Genomic DNA, 16,450 nt, shown 5'->3' with positions numbered 1-16,450 from the left:
TGGGTTTGTCTTAAAACTGAATGAGATAGAAAAAAGATAGATGGAAAAAGCTGTTTAATGGTGAAACTAGCACTATATCAAATGCATGTGACCAAGAGAAGGTTGTAAAGTAAGCTAATGCTTCAGAGGTATCATTAGTTCTAGCAGTGCTGAATTTCTATTTTTTGTGAGAATAATTCTTGAGGCTTTCAGAAAAATGGATTATATGTTATTTGACGTGTAGTTTATACAAGGAAGGGCAGGATGGTTAGGAGTGCTGTTTGAGGTAGATGAGGGGTTCGGCTTGTTCCAGAATTGTCATCTCTTCTGTGAATAAACATTGGGAGGTATTAGTAGAGCTGGCAAATGCTATGGGAGCCTTGCCATTGAGCTTCAGGGAATTGCCCTTTGTCTCACTGATGAGGTTCCCTCTCCATTGTTCTGCCATTAAGACTCTGACTTAACCTACAGATTTTGACCTTAAAAACAGACATTGAAAGCAGTGCCAAGTCTATATGCGAATATTGTAACAGAGGCAGAGATGAACCAGCTCCTCTGAACCACTGTTAGTATGTGACTGCACTTCTATCATTAACGTCTGATATCTATGATGATGTATTTTAAGAAAGTTATTCGTCAGCAAAAAAAGAAATCCCGAACTTGGAGAATTTCCGTAAAAAATGTTTAGCTATTTTTCTTAGTGGCTTGATCCTCCATGAAATGTTAACATAAATCTGAAAGGGAAATTGACTTAGAGAACTTATCTGAATGTAATAGTTTTTTCTGGGAGGGAGGCAGGGATGGGGCACTAGTATCTTTACATAAGTTAATTTGCACTAAATCAAAAAAGCTGAAGTAGCAAAATGCACTATGAACCTGTACTTTGGGACACATGGGAAGGGGGAAGACAAGGGTACAGAGTTGTTTTTTTGATTTACTTTGCTGCAGTGTCTATATTGAGTTTGGCAGCAACTTTGTTGCCAGCACAGTTTTGCTAACCAAGCTAAATGTGCAGCACCAAATCTTTCTAAGGCAGAAAATCGAACTGTTCCTGCTGCTAATTGTGCATCTCCTCTATGGCACGCACTATTAATTTGACATTGGTGTGTTCTGAGCTTATTGGGAGATGCTTGAAGTCAGTAAAGCTGCAAGCCTGTTCAATCAATCATCCGCTTGCCTTCCTTTTGCTGTATGGCTGTCATGGCTTTTTACCCAGGCATGGTTCTGCTTTTATCTTTTATTCAGGTCCTGAAGTCTCAGGCTTACCTGCCATCGAGAGACCCCTCGGGACACTTCCTTATGGCAGTCGACCACTGCTTCTCTATCAAGGGTCAAGGCACGGTGATGACAGGGACTATTCTTTCTGGCTCTGTTAGCCTTGGTGACAATGTGGAGATTCCTGCCCTGAAGGTGAGTCTCTCACTCCCCTCAATTTTCCTAATAGAAAGAGGTGCTCAACAAAGAAGATTGTGTTCTCCAATCTGAAATTCTTCCATTATTTTTCTGATACTCAAATATAACCTGAGCTAATAATAGTGAGAGACTTGGAGATTTTTTTTTAGTTAACACAGCCAGTGAAGCCACCTGCTCTATTTTAGTTGAATGAAGAAGAAAGAAGGCTGTCTTAGATTAGTGTGTTAGATTTTCAACTTCAGGAAAGCAAAGTGAGCACATTTCCAAGATGGGATGTGCTGAAGGACTAAACGAGGTTTAGGTGAGGTTATGTTTATTTGAGACATGCATCAATGAGAAGGCTTGCAAAGGAGTCTGACTAGGTGGGCTCCCTGAGATGTATGCAAGTGAAGGAAATGACAAGAAGAGGGCATCCAAATGCTTGATGCACATTCTCTTTGTTTGCTGGGGAGTTTAATTGATGTCAGCATGTTCTGGAAGAGCTGCTACTTGCTGTAGTTGGATTTATAAGAGAGTCAGTAGGCTTAGTAACAACAGGTAAGTTGTTTATTTCTAGAGAAGTGAAAGCCTAAGTTAGCAGATAAAGGAGTCTTTGACAGAAAAAGGGCAGATTATTCGATTCTCATAGCATTAGCAGTTTGCCTAAAAGTTTGTTATTTTCAGTTGCTGTAGATGAACTTATCCTTCCACTGCCCTGTGTGAAATAGCAGACGTGCCATGCATCTCAGTGATAATAGTGGTGAGCAGGATTTTGCTTTTTGCCATGAGCAGTTTGTGAATGTGACCGTTCATGGTGTGCAGGTAACCAAGGCACAGTTAAAGGAAGCAACTTTTGTAAGTTTGAATTGTGTGTTGTACTTACCCCTGCTAGCATCATGCAGAGTTAGGTTAGGATACCTATGAAAGGTCAAACCTTTCTCAGGCCTACAACGTAATGGAGGAAGCACATTTCACAACACATTGTGGTTTATGACTCTCTCTGACCTTTTTTTGCCCTGACCCTATGGTAACTGAGATTGACAGCTGGTGCCCACTGGGCATTTAGGGACATTACAAACCATCTGCTTTTTAAATTTGAGGAACCCTCTCACCAAATGAAGTGGCATCATCTTCCAGTTCTACTAATGGACTTCGACATCTTTGACCGCTTGAACCTGCACAAAGGAGGGACACAGCAATTAAAAATAAACAGTGACATTCTCAAACGCCCGTGCTTGCTCTGATTGAGGCTGAGAGCACCAGCAGTGCATGGATTCCTTTATGCTGTTGCCTATGTAAATTGCCATCTGGGGTTGATTATCCATACAGCAAAAAAGAAAAATTATATATGTGTGTTTGGCAAAAAGCTTTGACACAGCAAACAGTTCACTATCCGATTGAGTTAGTAGTATTTGCGCACTAGCGCTTGAAATCCACCTTGAAGAGCATGAACCCAGGATTTCTGCAGCAAAAACACAGTGCTGGCAGAATTCTGAACGTCCATTAAGATTACTTCAGTGGTCTTTCAATGTCTACAGTCTTCCAGTTTATAAACTGTAACAAGTTACGACATTTTTATTTCTCTTTTATAAAACTTCCTGGAGTTAAATATTAAGGTATGGGTTGTTTTTTTTTTTGCAATACAGATTCATTTTATTTTACTGATAGATCTCTATTTTACTCATAGATTTGAAAATACTGAGCTATGTATACTGTGTTTAATGAACGTAGTTTGTGAGTTTGTGTATTTTGTAGCATTCATTAATTGAAAAAGGAAAGAGTTCTTTTCAGCTGGGGGGGAAGAATCTTTGTCTTCCTTACAGTTGAAAAGAACAATAGAAGCTTTAGAAAGGGAGCCATGTAAAAAGCCAACACAAAACAAATGCAAAAGAGACAAAACCTGAGACTTTTGTTCTTACTGATTGTCTTAAAGGAATAAAAATGTGTGTGAAAAGTAATGTAAAATGAGTGGGATGTAGTTTTCTTTCTGCCCAGTGTTAGTGATTCTAGTTTTGGACTGTGCAGTCATAGGCTTGATAAAAGTACTAGAAGACTGCATAAAACAGATGGTCATATGCTAGTATTCCTTTAAAGAGTTGAGGTTCCAGATTAGGAAATAAGAATCACAACAAGAAGTTGTGATAAATTGTAGAAGAGGTCAAATTGAAGTAAGTGAGGAGTTGGGGGTGCACGTTCACAGTAAATGGATCTAAGTCAGGGAGGTAGGCTGAAGTCAGTTTGTAGGAATGCTTGCTTAAAAGCAAGAGAATTGCATCTTGATCAGTTGGTTATATCCTGAAAGTGTTAATTCAGTGTTGTCTTAGCTGTGATTGGCTGCCATAGGTATGTAGCAGTCACAAAGCATGTATGTGGGAGCTAGGTACAAAACCACTTTTTTTTTATTCCTGGGAATTCTAAGTAGCAAAAACTTGCTTTCTACTTTATATTCAAGTTTCCATCTGTTCTGTTTAATGTAATTAGTGATTAGTGTTATTGCAAGTTGATCCAGGCTGCGTGTCGTGAATGTTAACAGCTTCACTGGAACATATATGAAAGTAAAGTGTGCTGCCATTTTGTAATGCCTTTTGTCAGAAGTTTGTGAGTGATTTGACAACTAAGGAGCTGAGTTTACTGGTAAATGATTGGTGCCTATCTGTAGGGGATCATTTGGGGATTTTTGCTGTGCACTGCAGCTGAATAATGTGTCTGGCTTAATAGAATACAAGGTTATTTCTTGTGTAATAAAATTGTGGGCTGCCAGTAAAGGACTGTCCTTGGGAGGTGCATCTCAGATGTGCATCTTTGATGTCAGATTTCTGATCTGCTAGGTGTGACTGAGCTGTTACCATTAACAGGAAGAGGAATGTTCATGCTGAGTCCAACCTTCAGTCCCTCATTTTTGCACCATTGCTGTACTATTTCTCAAAAGTGGCAAGAATGTTTATGAAGTGCTCCTCTGTAGCTGGAGATCTGTCATCCAGGTGTTTTGGTACTTTGATATACTTTTAAGAGGTCACCTGAGATATCAAGTATGAACAAAATGAGACACTTGTTTCTGTTTTCTAGTCAAATCTTGTGGTAAATGAGTATCAGTATAAGCCAGTAGTAGATCTTGTCTTCACAAGGGCCTGTCTGCTGTCAGACTCTACTGACTTTATGAACTTGTAAGAAGTATCATTTTCCAAGTGTGATACTTGGAATAGCTTCATGGCTTCATATGCTTCTATGATACGAAAAGATCTTTTCAAGTTTCTTTGTTGGCGAAATAACATTGGTCCGTTTTCTGGCAGATGTTCTGTAGCTTTATGGCCCAACCAACAAAGAAGTTCTCCCGTGTCTGATAAAATAACTCAAATAGCTAAACCACCATAGTTATTCAAACTGTAAAAGATAATTCAGCTTTTTTTACTACTTCAGCTTTTTTTTATTACTTCAGCCTAACTGAAACTAGTTCTTACTACATCTACATATTAAAGCTCAATGAGCAGAGGTCTTCTAATGTCAATGTATTTAAGGACTTTTTTTTTTTTTTTTGCAAGATCATACAGAGTTGCGCTATTGAAGTCTTGTCAGAGAACGCATTCCAGTATTTAAATCTCAGAAAATGAGGTTGGTTCAAAAGCCACTGAATAGTATCACAAAGATGCATGTATGTAAAATTTCGTGGTGACATTTTAGGTGTGTGTTTACTACTTTCATCTTCTATTCTGCAGCCCTCAAAGCATACCTCATCCAAAGTTCATGATACCTTGATTGTCTTTCATTTCATACTGCAAGTAGGAGCCACTGTTGTGTTTTCTGTTAAATGTATGTGACTTCTGTTTGTGTACCTGCTTCTTCTGAGGCTTCTGGGATTTTCCTTGCTTACACAGTGAGGCCAGAACTGGCCTTTAAGATGTGAGGTGAGAAGCCTCGCCTTGGACGTGGCTTGTTTGTAAAATCTCTTCCATTCCCCTTCCTCAAAGTTTTGATAGAAAAGTACCTTGTCACTGAATGCAGTTCACTAACTACGTAGCGGTTGTGTCAAATAATGCAATAAGTTAATGAGAGCTACTTGTTTTATTTCACTGTTCTTGGGAACCTATTCTGGAACAGAGTTTCTCTGATGGTGTGAAATGTCTCAATTTCCACTCCGTTTTTTCCCTTGAAACTTGGCTATAACTTATTTTTGTTCTGTTAAACTTCTCAGCCAACTTTCCTTCTCATTGAAATGCTGTGGGGAAGGGCAGTTCAGAAAAATCTGCAAGTATCTGGGGGGAAAGAATGAAATGTAACTTGTAAAATTCTCTCCTGGTGAGAAGGCAGTTTGTAATACATATTAAAATATGTGGGTAATAAAATATAAGAATCTCAAATCCTAAATCAATAAATTAAACATACACATAATGTTATACATGCAATTTAATTCAGTACAAGTATTGAACTGTTTCTTTAATTGTCTGGCACTTCTAAAGCATGGATTGTGTTTGTTGGAGATTTTCTCCTTTCCTAGAAAAGATCAGAGTGAATCCTACTGGTTTTGTGTCTGCTGTGGCATTTACTTGAAAGCAAAACATGCGGGATTTGGCTTATATTGGAAAGTATTCTTTTGACGTTTAAGGATATTATCAGTTGTTTTGGAAGAATTAAACTCCTCAGCACAGTTCTTTGTGGTTAAGTAAAGGATTAAAGACCTGATCCGGTGCCTGTGGAATAAAATTTAGATCTGGCAATAAAAACTTCTCAAATCTTCTTGGCTTGATCTCTTGAGAGAATAGAAAGAGCAGATGCTGAGCTCTTTTAAAGATCAGTTCCCTCATTTTCAATGTATATTTTTATAATGTTTTGCTGTTTATCATTATTTAAACTTAAAAAAAAAAAAAAAAAAAAAAAAACAGCAAACAAAAGGAAAGGGACAACACCCTAAAAGAAAGGAATGCATTTTAATTGTGAAAGAAAAATTCGTAATGAACCTCAGGCTTTGAAAATGCCTAAAGAGAGACTTGTATCTATCTATTCTTTAACTACTCAATAGTGAAGTACAGTAGCTCATATCTCTTGTGATTTTTATTGAGTATAGTATGAGTATAGTAAAATGAGAGAGTAAGATCAGGACTTTGTGTCAGGCATATTCTATTCAGGACCAGGGATAAGACATAACAGAGGGAATTGGGTGCATATCATGGGGTTTAATTTTTATTTTTTCAGTTTTGTCAGAGCAGAAGGGAAGGCAGCCAGAGGGAGAGCAGCCAACCTGAGCAGCGCTAATCCAAACCACGCACTGTATTTTTGGAGCTTGTGTGTCTAATGTGATCTCTGTAGGCAGGAAAGTGGCCTGGTCATTGTTGGCCAATTAACTCTTCAAGTACTGAAACTCATTTTCAGCACAGTTTTTCTTGGTGGAGGGTCTAGATTGTACCCTGTGCTCCCTGCCAGATAAATACAGTTTGGCTGCAGATTGCCTTCTAATGTACGAGGAAAAATTATCCGGGAAGTTATTTGTGTTTCTTCCTCCAATGGAGCTGAAAAAGAATGAACTCATGTTGCATCTGTCCACCTACAACGTCTGCAAATGATTGGGATTCACAAGAAAGTGCAGCCTTGATGAAAACAGTGCTGTTTTCTGATATCTAAGTTCTGCAGTATTTCTGTGATGCTAATTGCTTGTTACGGAATATCTGCAGTGTTGACTGGTTGTGGTTAACTGATGACATGATTTAAAGTGCGGTGCTCGTGCTACCACCACACAGATAATTTTACCTTAGTAGTTGGAAAGTGTAGAGATCTACTACTGTCATAAAACTGGTATTCCCTTCAGTGGGATTCAAAATGAAAATGAAATATAGGATTGTCTTGGCTGTGTCTGAGTAGGTGAACCTTACGTTTGTCCTTGGGTACCATGACTCATTTTCTTGGGTAAATCAAATTTTGTTTCTTCTGTTCAAATTTTAGTAGGCCATTTGTCTCAAAAAAATTTAAAAAGCTCAGAAAAAGGCTTAAAAATGCTGTTATAGGAATACAAGGCAGGAAAGTAACTGAACTGAATAAGAGGAAACCCACAGACTGCAAGGAAAACTATCCAGGTCGAACTTTCCTGAGGTTGATCTTGGCACTGCGGTGCACTCGTTTCACTAGTGGGTGGTATGAGCCCAGCTGGCTACTGTGCCATCTCTGGTCAGTATTTTGCATCTTTCCGGGGGTTATCCATGTACTGAGTTGCTGGATCTGTGGCAAAAGCTCGGCGTCCAAATACAGAAGTGCCACGATTGCAGAAATGGAATAGGTTCTTGTATACCGTGTTAGTGAGTGAATCAGTTTCAGCTCAGCTAAATATGGAACAAATGTGCAGGTTTGCGACCATAGAACAAAGTCAAAAAGAAAACTGAATGTCTCAGCTTTTAAGATGGTACCTGACATTTAGATTTACTGCTTTAACTTCCTTCACATACTTATTCTCCTTTTTTTCCCCAACTAATTTCCATCTCATTGTTGTCTTTTCCAATCTGTTTGTTCTTTAGGATCACTGATCTTTTCCACTTTCACCACTGCTTGAGGAAACCTTTTTTTTTCCCCCATCCTTTTTCTCACTGCTCTGTCTGAAACCAATACCAATCAAGGTTGATGGAAACGAGTTCAAAAACGCCGTCCCAAGGTTTCTCACCTGTCCTCAGTTGGAGTCTGATGAGATGTGAATAAATAGTGAACGCTTTTTTTTTTTTTTTTTAAAGAGCAGTTTCTGATGATGAACGAGTAAGTTCCAGTACTTCCTCTAAAGGATATGCCAGCTGTTGATCCTAGGACTAAAGTCTTTTATTTTCTGTTAAAAAGAAGCCCTGCAGCTGTCCAAAGCTCTAAGCAATGTCCTGTAAGCTGTGTACAGGAGGAGGAAGGCATTAAGATGGCTTCAGTCTGGGATGTAACTAATAAAAACCTGCTTTTATCATGGGACTTTGTAGGATGTTTCCTGTGTAACAGTTGCTAGTCCAATGATCAGGTGTTGTGTTCTGGTGTTTGTGTACCCTGGAGTTCAAGGTTAGTTTGAAAATAAGTTAATGGACGTGATGCTAGCAATCACAAACTAAAATCCAAATGCCTTTTTGTTTAAAGCTTTTAGTAACTTTTTAAAGCAAGGAATGATTGTTCTGTTTACATATGTCTTTGCTTAAGCATTGCTTCTGCTGGGTCATTAACTTTATTTCTCTTAATTTATCGAATAGAATTGTTCTCTGTGCAATTCAATTGAAAACAGACCCACACATGCATGTACGTATTTTGTTTGAGCAGTAGTTCTATTGGAATGCTTGAGTAGTAGTGGGAAAGGTAACCTCCTGCGTGGGAAACATAGCTTTCACCTGGAGTTCCTGCTGCAAATGTCACTTTAGTTGGAGAAGACTTAGTAAAAGCATGGAGTAACTGTCATGTTTTAAATTTTTAATTTCCAGTGCTGGAGGCTTTGGCAGAATTTCAGTAACCAGAATTGATGGAAGGAATGTCACTTTTTGTTCTTCCTTGGTCATCCATATACGGTGCAATTCCTCATTTGATCGGGTTGTTAAGAAGTAGAGCTACTCAGCAATGCTGTGTTAAGTAATCATGCTCTGTGTGTTGTGAAGTTGTCATCAGATCTGAACAGTGACCAAAAAAAAGTGGATTTGAGTATTGAAAATCTGACTTAACCAATGCCCTTGAAGGTAAACTTCTGCTAGATTTGACCTACAGATAGAACAATATGGGCTGGGGAGTTAGTACCCAGGAATCTAACATGTCTATCATCAGAGTGTTTTCTTGATGAAGTGTGATGGAATCCAGCTGGCAGCTAAGCACCACCCAGCCTTGCTCACTCTCTCCAGGTGGGATGGGGGAGAGAATTGGAAATGTATAGATGTGAGGATTCATGGGTTGAGATGGAGCTGTGTGTCCAAGCAAATCAAGCGATTAATTCACTCCTTCCCATTGGCAGGCAGGTGTTCAGCCACCTCAGGTAAGCAGGGCTCACTATGCATAGTGGTTTCTTGGGAAATCAGACACCATCACTCCAAATGTCCCCTCGTCCTCCTACTTTCCCCCAGTTCTTATTGCTGAGCATGATGCCACATGATATGAAACATCCCTGTTGCCAGTTTGGGACAGCTGTCCTGCTGCTGTGTCCCCTCCCAGCTCCTTGCTGTTGTGGCAGTGTGAGAAGCTGAAAAGTCCTTGGCTCTGTGTAAGGCCTGCTCTGCAGCAACTGAACCATCAGTGTTATCACCACTATTTTCATCAGAAATCCACAGTACAACATCATGTGAGTCTCCATGAAAAAAAATTAACTCTATCCCAGCCAAAGACGTAACATGAAATGTTATTACACTATAGGAAGTCCTATGGATTTCTTGCCTTGTACTGTCTTCCTGAGATTGCAGATTTCCTCCTCCTTCAGAAGAGTAAATCATATTCTGTTATTGCTGTGAAAATTGCATGAGAATTGACTTTGCTCTTTAAACATTTGTTCAGCTCATCAGATGAATCTGTTGTCTTGTGACAATAACACGTATTGTTGAAAATAAATGTAAGACATCTCTTTGGCATTCTCATAATACTAAATTGTAATAGTCCATGCACTTTGAAAGAAAAAGTAATACTGGAGAAAGCCAATATTTGCAGTATCTGCTGGAATAATATAATTATATGTGCTGCCCAGATAGTACTGTGATGAACACGATACAAAAGCCTAGATACAGATTTTCATTTGCAGCTTGCTGGAATGAAAACTACAAACTCTCAGGATCTTGGTTATAAAGATTAGCTGGAAAGCGTGTGCAGTAAAACTTGGTTGGTTTCTCTTCCTCTTCTAAAGAGTAAATAATCAAATATAAATGTTTCACACTGAAGGAATCATGAGAAGGTCAAATAACATTTTTTTTTTAAGGAGTCACAGTAACTAGTACATCTTTAAATACATGAATTGTGGACATAACCTAGAAGGCCTTTGTGAAAGCTTTCATCCATAGCTCCAATAGTTGACCTGTTTTCTATGTAGATAACTTGTTTTATTTTTTATTTTTTTAAATACATGTGCATGGTGAGTAACAGATCCTGCCAAGGAATGCTGGAGATGGTGTTATTGCTAGTTTAGTTCAGGTAGTAGAAATCAGCAATTAGAACGGATTAACTCATTGGAAATAAGGATCCTGTTACGTGTGGAGACATCAATATCTTTTCTTCAGTGAAAAAGGGATAGAAGTACTGAAAATTATGCCAACGTTTTGGTGTTTGTTTTTTTTTTTTGTCACTTAAGATCAGTGTAAACCTTCAGCTTTTGAAGTTTCTTTGCTCTTTCACCAATACTCATATGACCACACAGTTTGGTTTTGTTGGCTTTTTTTTTTTTTTCCATTTCAATCAGTATGTTCTATTTACTTTTTCTTAATATCATATTCACTATGTAAGTAATTTCAATAGACTTCTCATCATTCCTGGAAGAGCTGTTTCTGTCTTATGTGTCCTAGTATGTGGGACTGCAACACGTTAAATGATAGCTTAGGAAGAAAATATGCTATTAAAACTCAGTTCAGTTTTGAGAGGTGGGTATTATTCATGTGCTGTTTGCTTTGTCTAGAAGACACTGATCCTACTTGTAAAGATTACTTGACAATAATTTGAAGTCTTTAGTGAATGAGGAATATGCAGGTATACCACACTCAAACGTGGAACCACAGAAAAGAGGATTTTATAAGGAATATTGAAAATATGAATTTTTATACAAGATTGAAATAAATGCCCAGTAAGGCTACAGTAAATGCAGTTTGCTCTTCAGTCAGCACGACGTGACACTTGTTAATTTAATATAAGTAGCACACAAGTCTTTGTACAATACTAAAACACAAAATCCCAACCTGAACTGTTTTGCCCTGTGTGTGTTTTAGAAGAGAGCTGAAGGTGTGTAGTGATTGACAAAGAACAGTGCTTTGCACAAGGTACTGGTGTTGCTATTTCAGATTTTCTATTGTTGACTCAATGCCCTTGTTTGAGGGGAAACAGTTGTTTCTACTGAATGTAACCAATTATGTTTCGTTCCAGTGTTATGAAATGCTCCTTGATTGCTGGGGCTCTAGAGGAGCCTATTAAGTATTTGTGTTTGCCTTAGGTAACTTGGGTTGTCTTTAATCTCTTGTGGGTGACGGAAGTTCTGTGATGTGGTGGGGTCCTACCTTGCTTGGAGCCCTCCCAAGAGGCTTAAAGTGACCTTGAGATGCTACATAAGGTTGAAGTTTAATGTAATTTGTTCTGATATATTAATATTTCTCAGGCATGTGGTTCCCTAAGTAGTAGGAAAATGATGGAAATGTCCAAGATGGTAAGAATCAAGATGTCTGTTCTTCCTCCTTGCAGCAAGCGTTAGGAATTAGAGCAGCTCTCATTGCTTTCAAGTCCTTCTTACCACTTCTATGCCATCTCTGCTTTTCACTTATACTGCCCACCCAAACTTGTTGCTTGTGTTATTAGGCTTCTACATCCAAACGTGCTTTACTGTATGCAGATAAATCGTGGTCTTCTATGAGATCACTCTGAAAAAAATATCTTTGCTGCAAGCTTCAGATTTGTTTTGGAATAGTAGAAAGCATTTAGAGCTAATGGGATTAGCAAGAAAATATTGAAGGAAGACAGTTGTCTTCAGTTGTCTCAGCTTATATATTATCTTTAAAACATGTCAAAGCTGAATGTTTTTCACTTTGTGGATTCCCAGAAAAATTAATGATGTTTCCATCAATGTGGCTTCCTGTGTTGTTTTCTTTTTTTTTTTTTTTCTTTAAAGGATGGATGTTATTGGGAGGAAGCTAAAGAGCTTTGTAACAACACTATTTAAAACATAGAAATGAGAATGTGAAGGCAAGGGTTCTATCCATGGGATAGAACTGTTTTAGTTTGGGTTTTTAATTTGTTTTGGGGTTGTTCCCCCTGCTGTATACAAGCTTTCTGTTGTAATTTGATTAAGAAAAAAGCAAAAACATGATCAATTTTTTTCATAAGGGAAATTCCAATTTTCATCTATTGGGTTGTGTTTACTTTAATGTTGCTCATGTTTTAAAGGTTCAGGTACAAGAAGAGATGGGCAAAGCATCTATGTCAGATTGAAAAGGGGAAAAAAAAGACGTTAACATTTAAGCATAACTTTCTGGTTATGGTGTAACTCACAGCAGAAAATTCAGCTGACGTATACATTATAAACAGTTGTAAAAACAGGCATTAGATATTTGCAGTCTGTGGTGGACTGAGTTAAAGTCTGTGATGTTGGAGTTATCTGACGTGCTGAGTTAACTCCATAAATCTGTACTGCGTTCTGTTCTGCATTCAGTTATTCTCCCTGCTGGGCAAGGTGATTAGTTCAGCAGTGAAGTTTTAAACCTGCCTTTTCTTTATTCGGTTTCATCTAGCTGCAGTGTCACCAGCTGGTGCTTTTTACTTGAGTCAGGACGTGGCTAGGCTTCAGCAGAATACAGTGATGTGATTTAATTTTTTTATAATTATGCACAATGCTCTACAATATGCATGTTTGTTTTCTATTTCCCAGCATGTTGAAAATCAAAACAATGTTGTTTTTAAGTTTAAATGTGACTATATTTTTAAGTTTTTTAACATTAATATGTCTAAATCTCTAGGTGTGTGATGCGAGAATTTTCCCAAAGTTAACCTTAGCACAGGTATCTTTTGGAACTTGTTGGGCCCATGTCTATATTTGAAAATGACCATGTAAAAATGACTCTTTTGTCTTCCTAATGTTTCATATGCTGTGGACACTTCTTGGGAGCCTTTATTCAGATTTTTAATTCATCTGTTTTGCTGTCAGTTTTTAAACGCGGGCACTTGTAATGGATTCTGTAGCTTTAGTCTCAGCTCTGGTGAGGAAAACTGTAAGAATTTAATAGCATTAAAAAAGCTTGCTGGAAACTGCCGTACCTGTGGCGTGTAAGCTATGTGGGAGGTGTTTATTTCTAATATTTTCAGAAAATATTTAATATAATATTTAATAGTATATGTGTGTGAATATATATTCATGTGTGTGTGTATATATATAAAAATATTATTTTATATAAATATTTATATAAAAGTATATATATACATCCCTGTATATAGGAAAAGCTATAAACATGAGTTTCCTTCACCTTTTGTGATAGAGTTAGCTTTAGGTTTTGGTTCAGATTCTGCTTTAATGGAGTTAGCTTCATTTTGTGTTAATTCCCCTCCCACCTCTCCTATTAGCAACAATACTGGGTTTTATCTGTTGTTTAATCTGCCTGTAAATGAAATATTAAGATTTTGGTTGCTGGACTCAGAAGGCATGAATAATACAATAAAACCTTTCACCACATCTAGCAAGTTTAGTGGGATTTTGTGTGAGATGGCTGCATCACTAATAATAAGAGGGAAGCACTCCTGAGAGGGCATAGGTCTTCCGAGTTAGGAGTGTTGGGTTTTTTTTGTTCAGTTAGGACTGAAATGGGAAAAAGCAGATTTCTGTAGCTGCTGGTTATCCTTGGTACCACATGGTACCATTTGCAGCCATCAGAGCTCAGTGTTCATGTTAATCAGGAAGGTTTTATTTAAAGATAAAAAGTCTACGAAGTATTGAAACTTTGTATGCGTAGTGTTGAAGTGACTCTTTTTGATGCTTGTGAAGGCTTTAACTCCCCCCCGTCTCCCCTTATCCAGTTACAATTATGTCTGACTTCTCCCTGCTATATTTAAGAGCATATTAAATCTATTTCTCATGTACGCTGTGTGTGTGTGCGTGTAAATTCTATCTAGCTGGAGTTTGTAACACTCTGATAACAATCAGAATTCTGCAATAATGAAAAATGCATCAGTGCTGGAACAGGCAAGTACTGGGGCTTTTGAACCTTCAGAGGAATTTATCATATTTTTATTCGTAAATACAGCAAGCTTTAGTTTCTGTGAAGCAGATGGCTCGATGAAAACAGGAGAAGTCCAAATCTGCCCAGGCAGGTGTTGAGCAAATGTCTCCAGTGAGCTTTCACCATGGTTGTGGTAAAGTTCTTTACTCTTTTTGGACTTAATTGTTGGGTGATTCAGTTACAAATATCCAGATATGTACCTGTTGCTTAGATCCAATCCCACAGTCTTCAAAACAAACATTCGTTTACCTCTTGTGCATCCTGGGCTTGCTCAGGTACCTTTTCAAAGCTGGTTCCTCGCTGTTTCTTTTTTAACTGATAAAATTTCTGGACCAAACACTTGAGCTGTTCTGTGTTGTACCTTTAGAACTGCACTTACCAAAATGTAGAAGACTTTGTGTTTTGAAAGTATAAATGCCTTCAGTCTCATCAATTATTTTTTAATATTAAAGTCAGCAGATGGAGCCAAAGGCTTGTAGAAAAATTACTTGTCTTGACATATATTAAACCACAAAGCCCACTATGTTTAATAATGCTTCTACTGAAACATACAGCAGCACTGCTAAACCTCATAGCAGCATCCTCTTTTCTGAGCCGTGTTTCTGTGCAGCGGGAGAGTTCACTCCTTTGTATACTGGGAACCAAAAAAGCTTAAAAAGATAAGTGGGAACCTGATTTTCTTTGTGGAGTTATATCTGTGTAAGGTTTTCTGCAGCATTGTTCACCAGTTAATCAGTGAAACTGTGTTATATTTTGTCAATATTTCTACTTTTCCTCTGAGCACAGTAATTGGAACCTACTATTGAGGGTTAGGTTGGAATTCATTACAACATCATTTTCATTATTGTGCAGTTGGTAAGGTACTGAGGTTTCATGTTTTTCCACTGAAGCAATTGAAATAAGCTTTTGCCTTAGATAACATGTCAGGCTTGATATTCTAATAGGCTAACCCAATGCTTTTGAAAAATATTAACATCCTTTTGGGGTTTTGAATAGTGTATTTGGGGAAGTAAGGGGTTGAACTGTTTTCCAAACAGTATGTCATGTATCCCACTTGACTAAAATAAAAACCTGAAGCACTAAGTGGTACCTGCCCTTTGCTGGAAAAGAACAGAAAAAAATCTGCTATAGTTATAAAATGATACCCAAAGGATATATATGCGAGAACAAGAAACAGTAAAACTGAGCTGTACTGTAGTGGCTCAGTATTGTTTTACTTTTTAGAAAAGATGAAAAAAGGTTTTAGTGATCAGTGGTGGCAGTTTCATCAAACCACTAAGTTTCATTTAAAAAATTTGTACACTTAATCTGTACATCTGAAAGAATATGGGAAGGTATACATGCTACATAGAATACAGAATATATATATTATATATATATATAGTTAAATATTGCACGTACTTTCTCCTCCTCTTTGCTTTGATGATCCTTGAAGCTAGGTCTCTAGTCCGGAGCAACCAGTAACTTTGGAAACTTGGATTACTTGGATTACTGAGCAAGGTAAAAGGCTTTTCTTAATTTCTTATTCCCTCTTGTCCTCATCTATGCTTAAATTATCCTTATCCCACTCCTCCTGTCGAGACATAGCAATAAAGCTTCAGCCCGTTGTACCCGCAAGCTGGTGCTCAATTTTCTCTGATTGCCGCTGGTTATAGTAGGAGTTTCTAACATAGAAGTTTTTCTTTTGAGTGCTGTGATCAGTTCCTAGTTTTGGATTCAATCCTAACTTACTGCGGGCCTTTCCAGTCATACATTAGATACCTTTACTTAAGGAGAACAGTCTCTTCCAATAAAACCATATCTTATTCAAGCCATATCAGTTGTGCGAAAGAAGTCATTCAACTCAGAGATGCACCATATAGTTCTATGTTTTATCTTAGTCCAGTGTCCTAAAATTGCAAGTCACCAAATCTTCTTGCGCTGATGGGTATCTTTTATGTCCATATGTACTGTGGAAGAATTTCAATGTGTTTTTGAAATAAAGGCCACATAAATTCATGACATAGGAAGACAGTGCATATTGCTGTATTAAAGCGAGCCTTCTGGATATACAGTCCAACGTTAGCAGTGATTTGTGCTGAGATAAAGGCTGATATCCTCTGTGTCATGTTGCTGTCAAAGATAAGAGCAAATGCTGTTTTGATTTTTGAGAGAATGCTTTGGCTAATGAAGACCAGTTGGTAGATGTAGTGGCTGGTGAAGTGGGG

At 37.8% G+C, this 16,450-nt stretch overlaps 1 protein-coding gene across 3 annotated transcripts in view; it reads left to right on the top strand.

Moving 5' to 3' along the window:
• The window catches only part of EEFSEC (eukaryotic elongation factor, selenocysteine-tRNA specific), a 114,967-nt gene that overhangs the window by 34,433 nt on the left and 64,084 nt on the right, over positions 1–16,450 (top strand). For all 3 annotated transcript variants that reach the window (XR_014886431.1, XM_031555571.2, XM_085236102.1), the window contains exon 4: positions 1,225–1,389. Coding sequence is in view for 2 of the 3 variants with exons in the window: in XM_031555571.2 (XP_031411431.2) it covers positions 1,225–1,389 (165 nt within the window). In the remaining variant the exon portion in view is untranslated. The remainder of the gene's footprint in view (positions 1–1,224; positions 1,390–16,450) is intronic.

The sequence above is a fragment of the Meleagris gallopavo genome, chromosome 14 (genome assembly GCF_905368555.1).
Source record: "Meleagris gallopavo chromosome 14, MGAL_WU_HG_1.1, whole genome shotgun sequence".
NCBI lineage: Eukaryota > Metazoa > Chordata > Aves > Galliformes > Phasianidae > Meleagris > Meleagris gallopavo.
The sequence above is the reverse complement of the archived record's forward strand: the minus strand, read 5'-3'. Positions and strand labels throughout refer to the sequence as shown.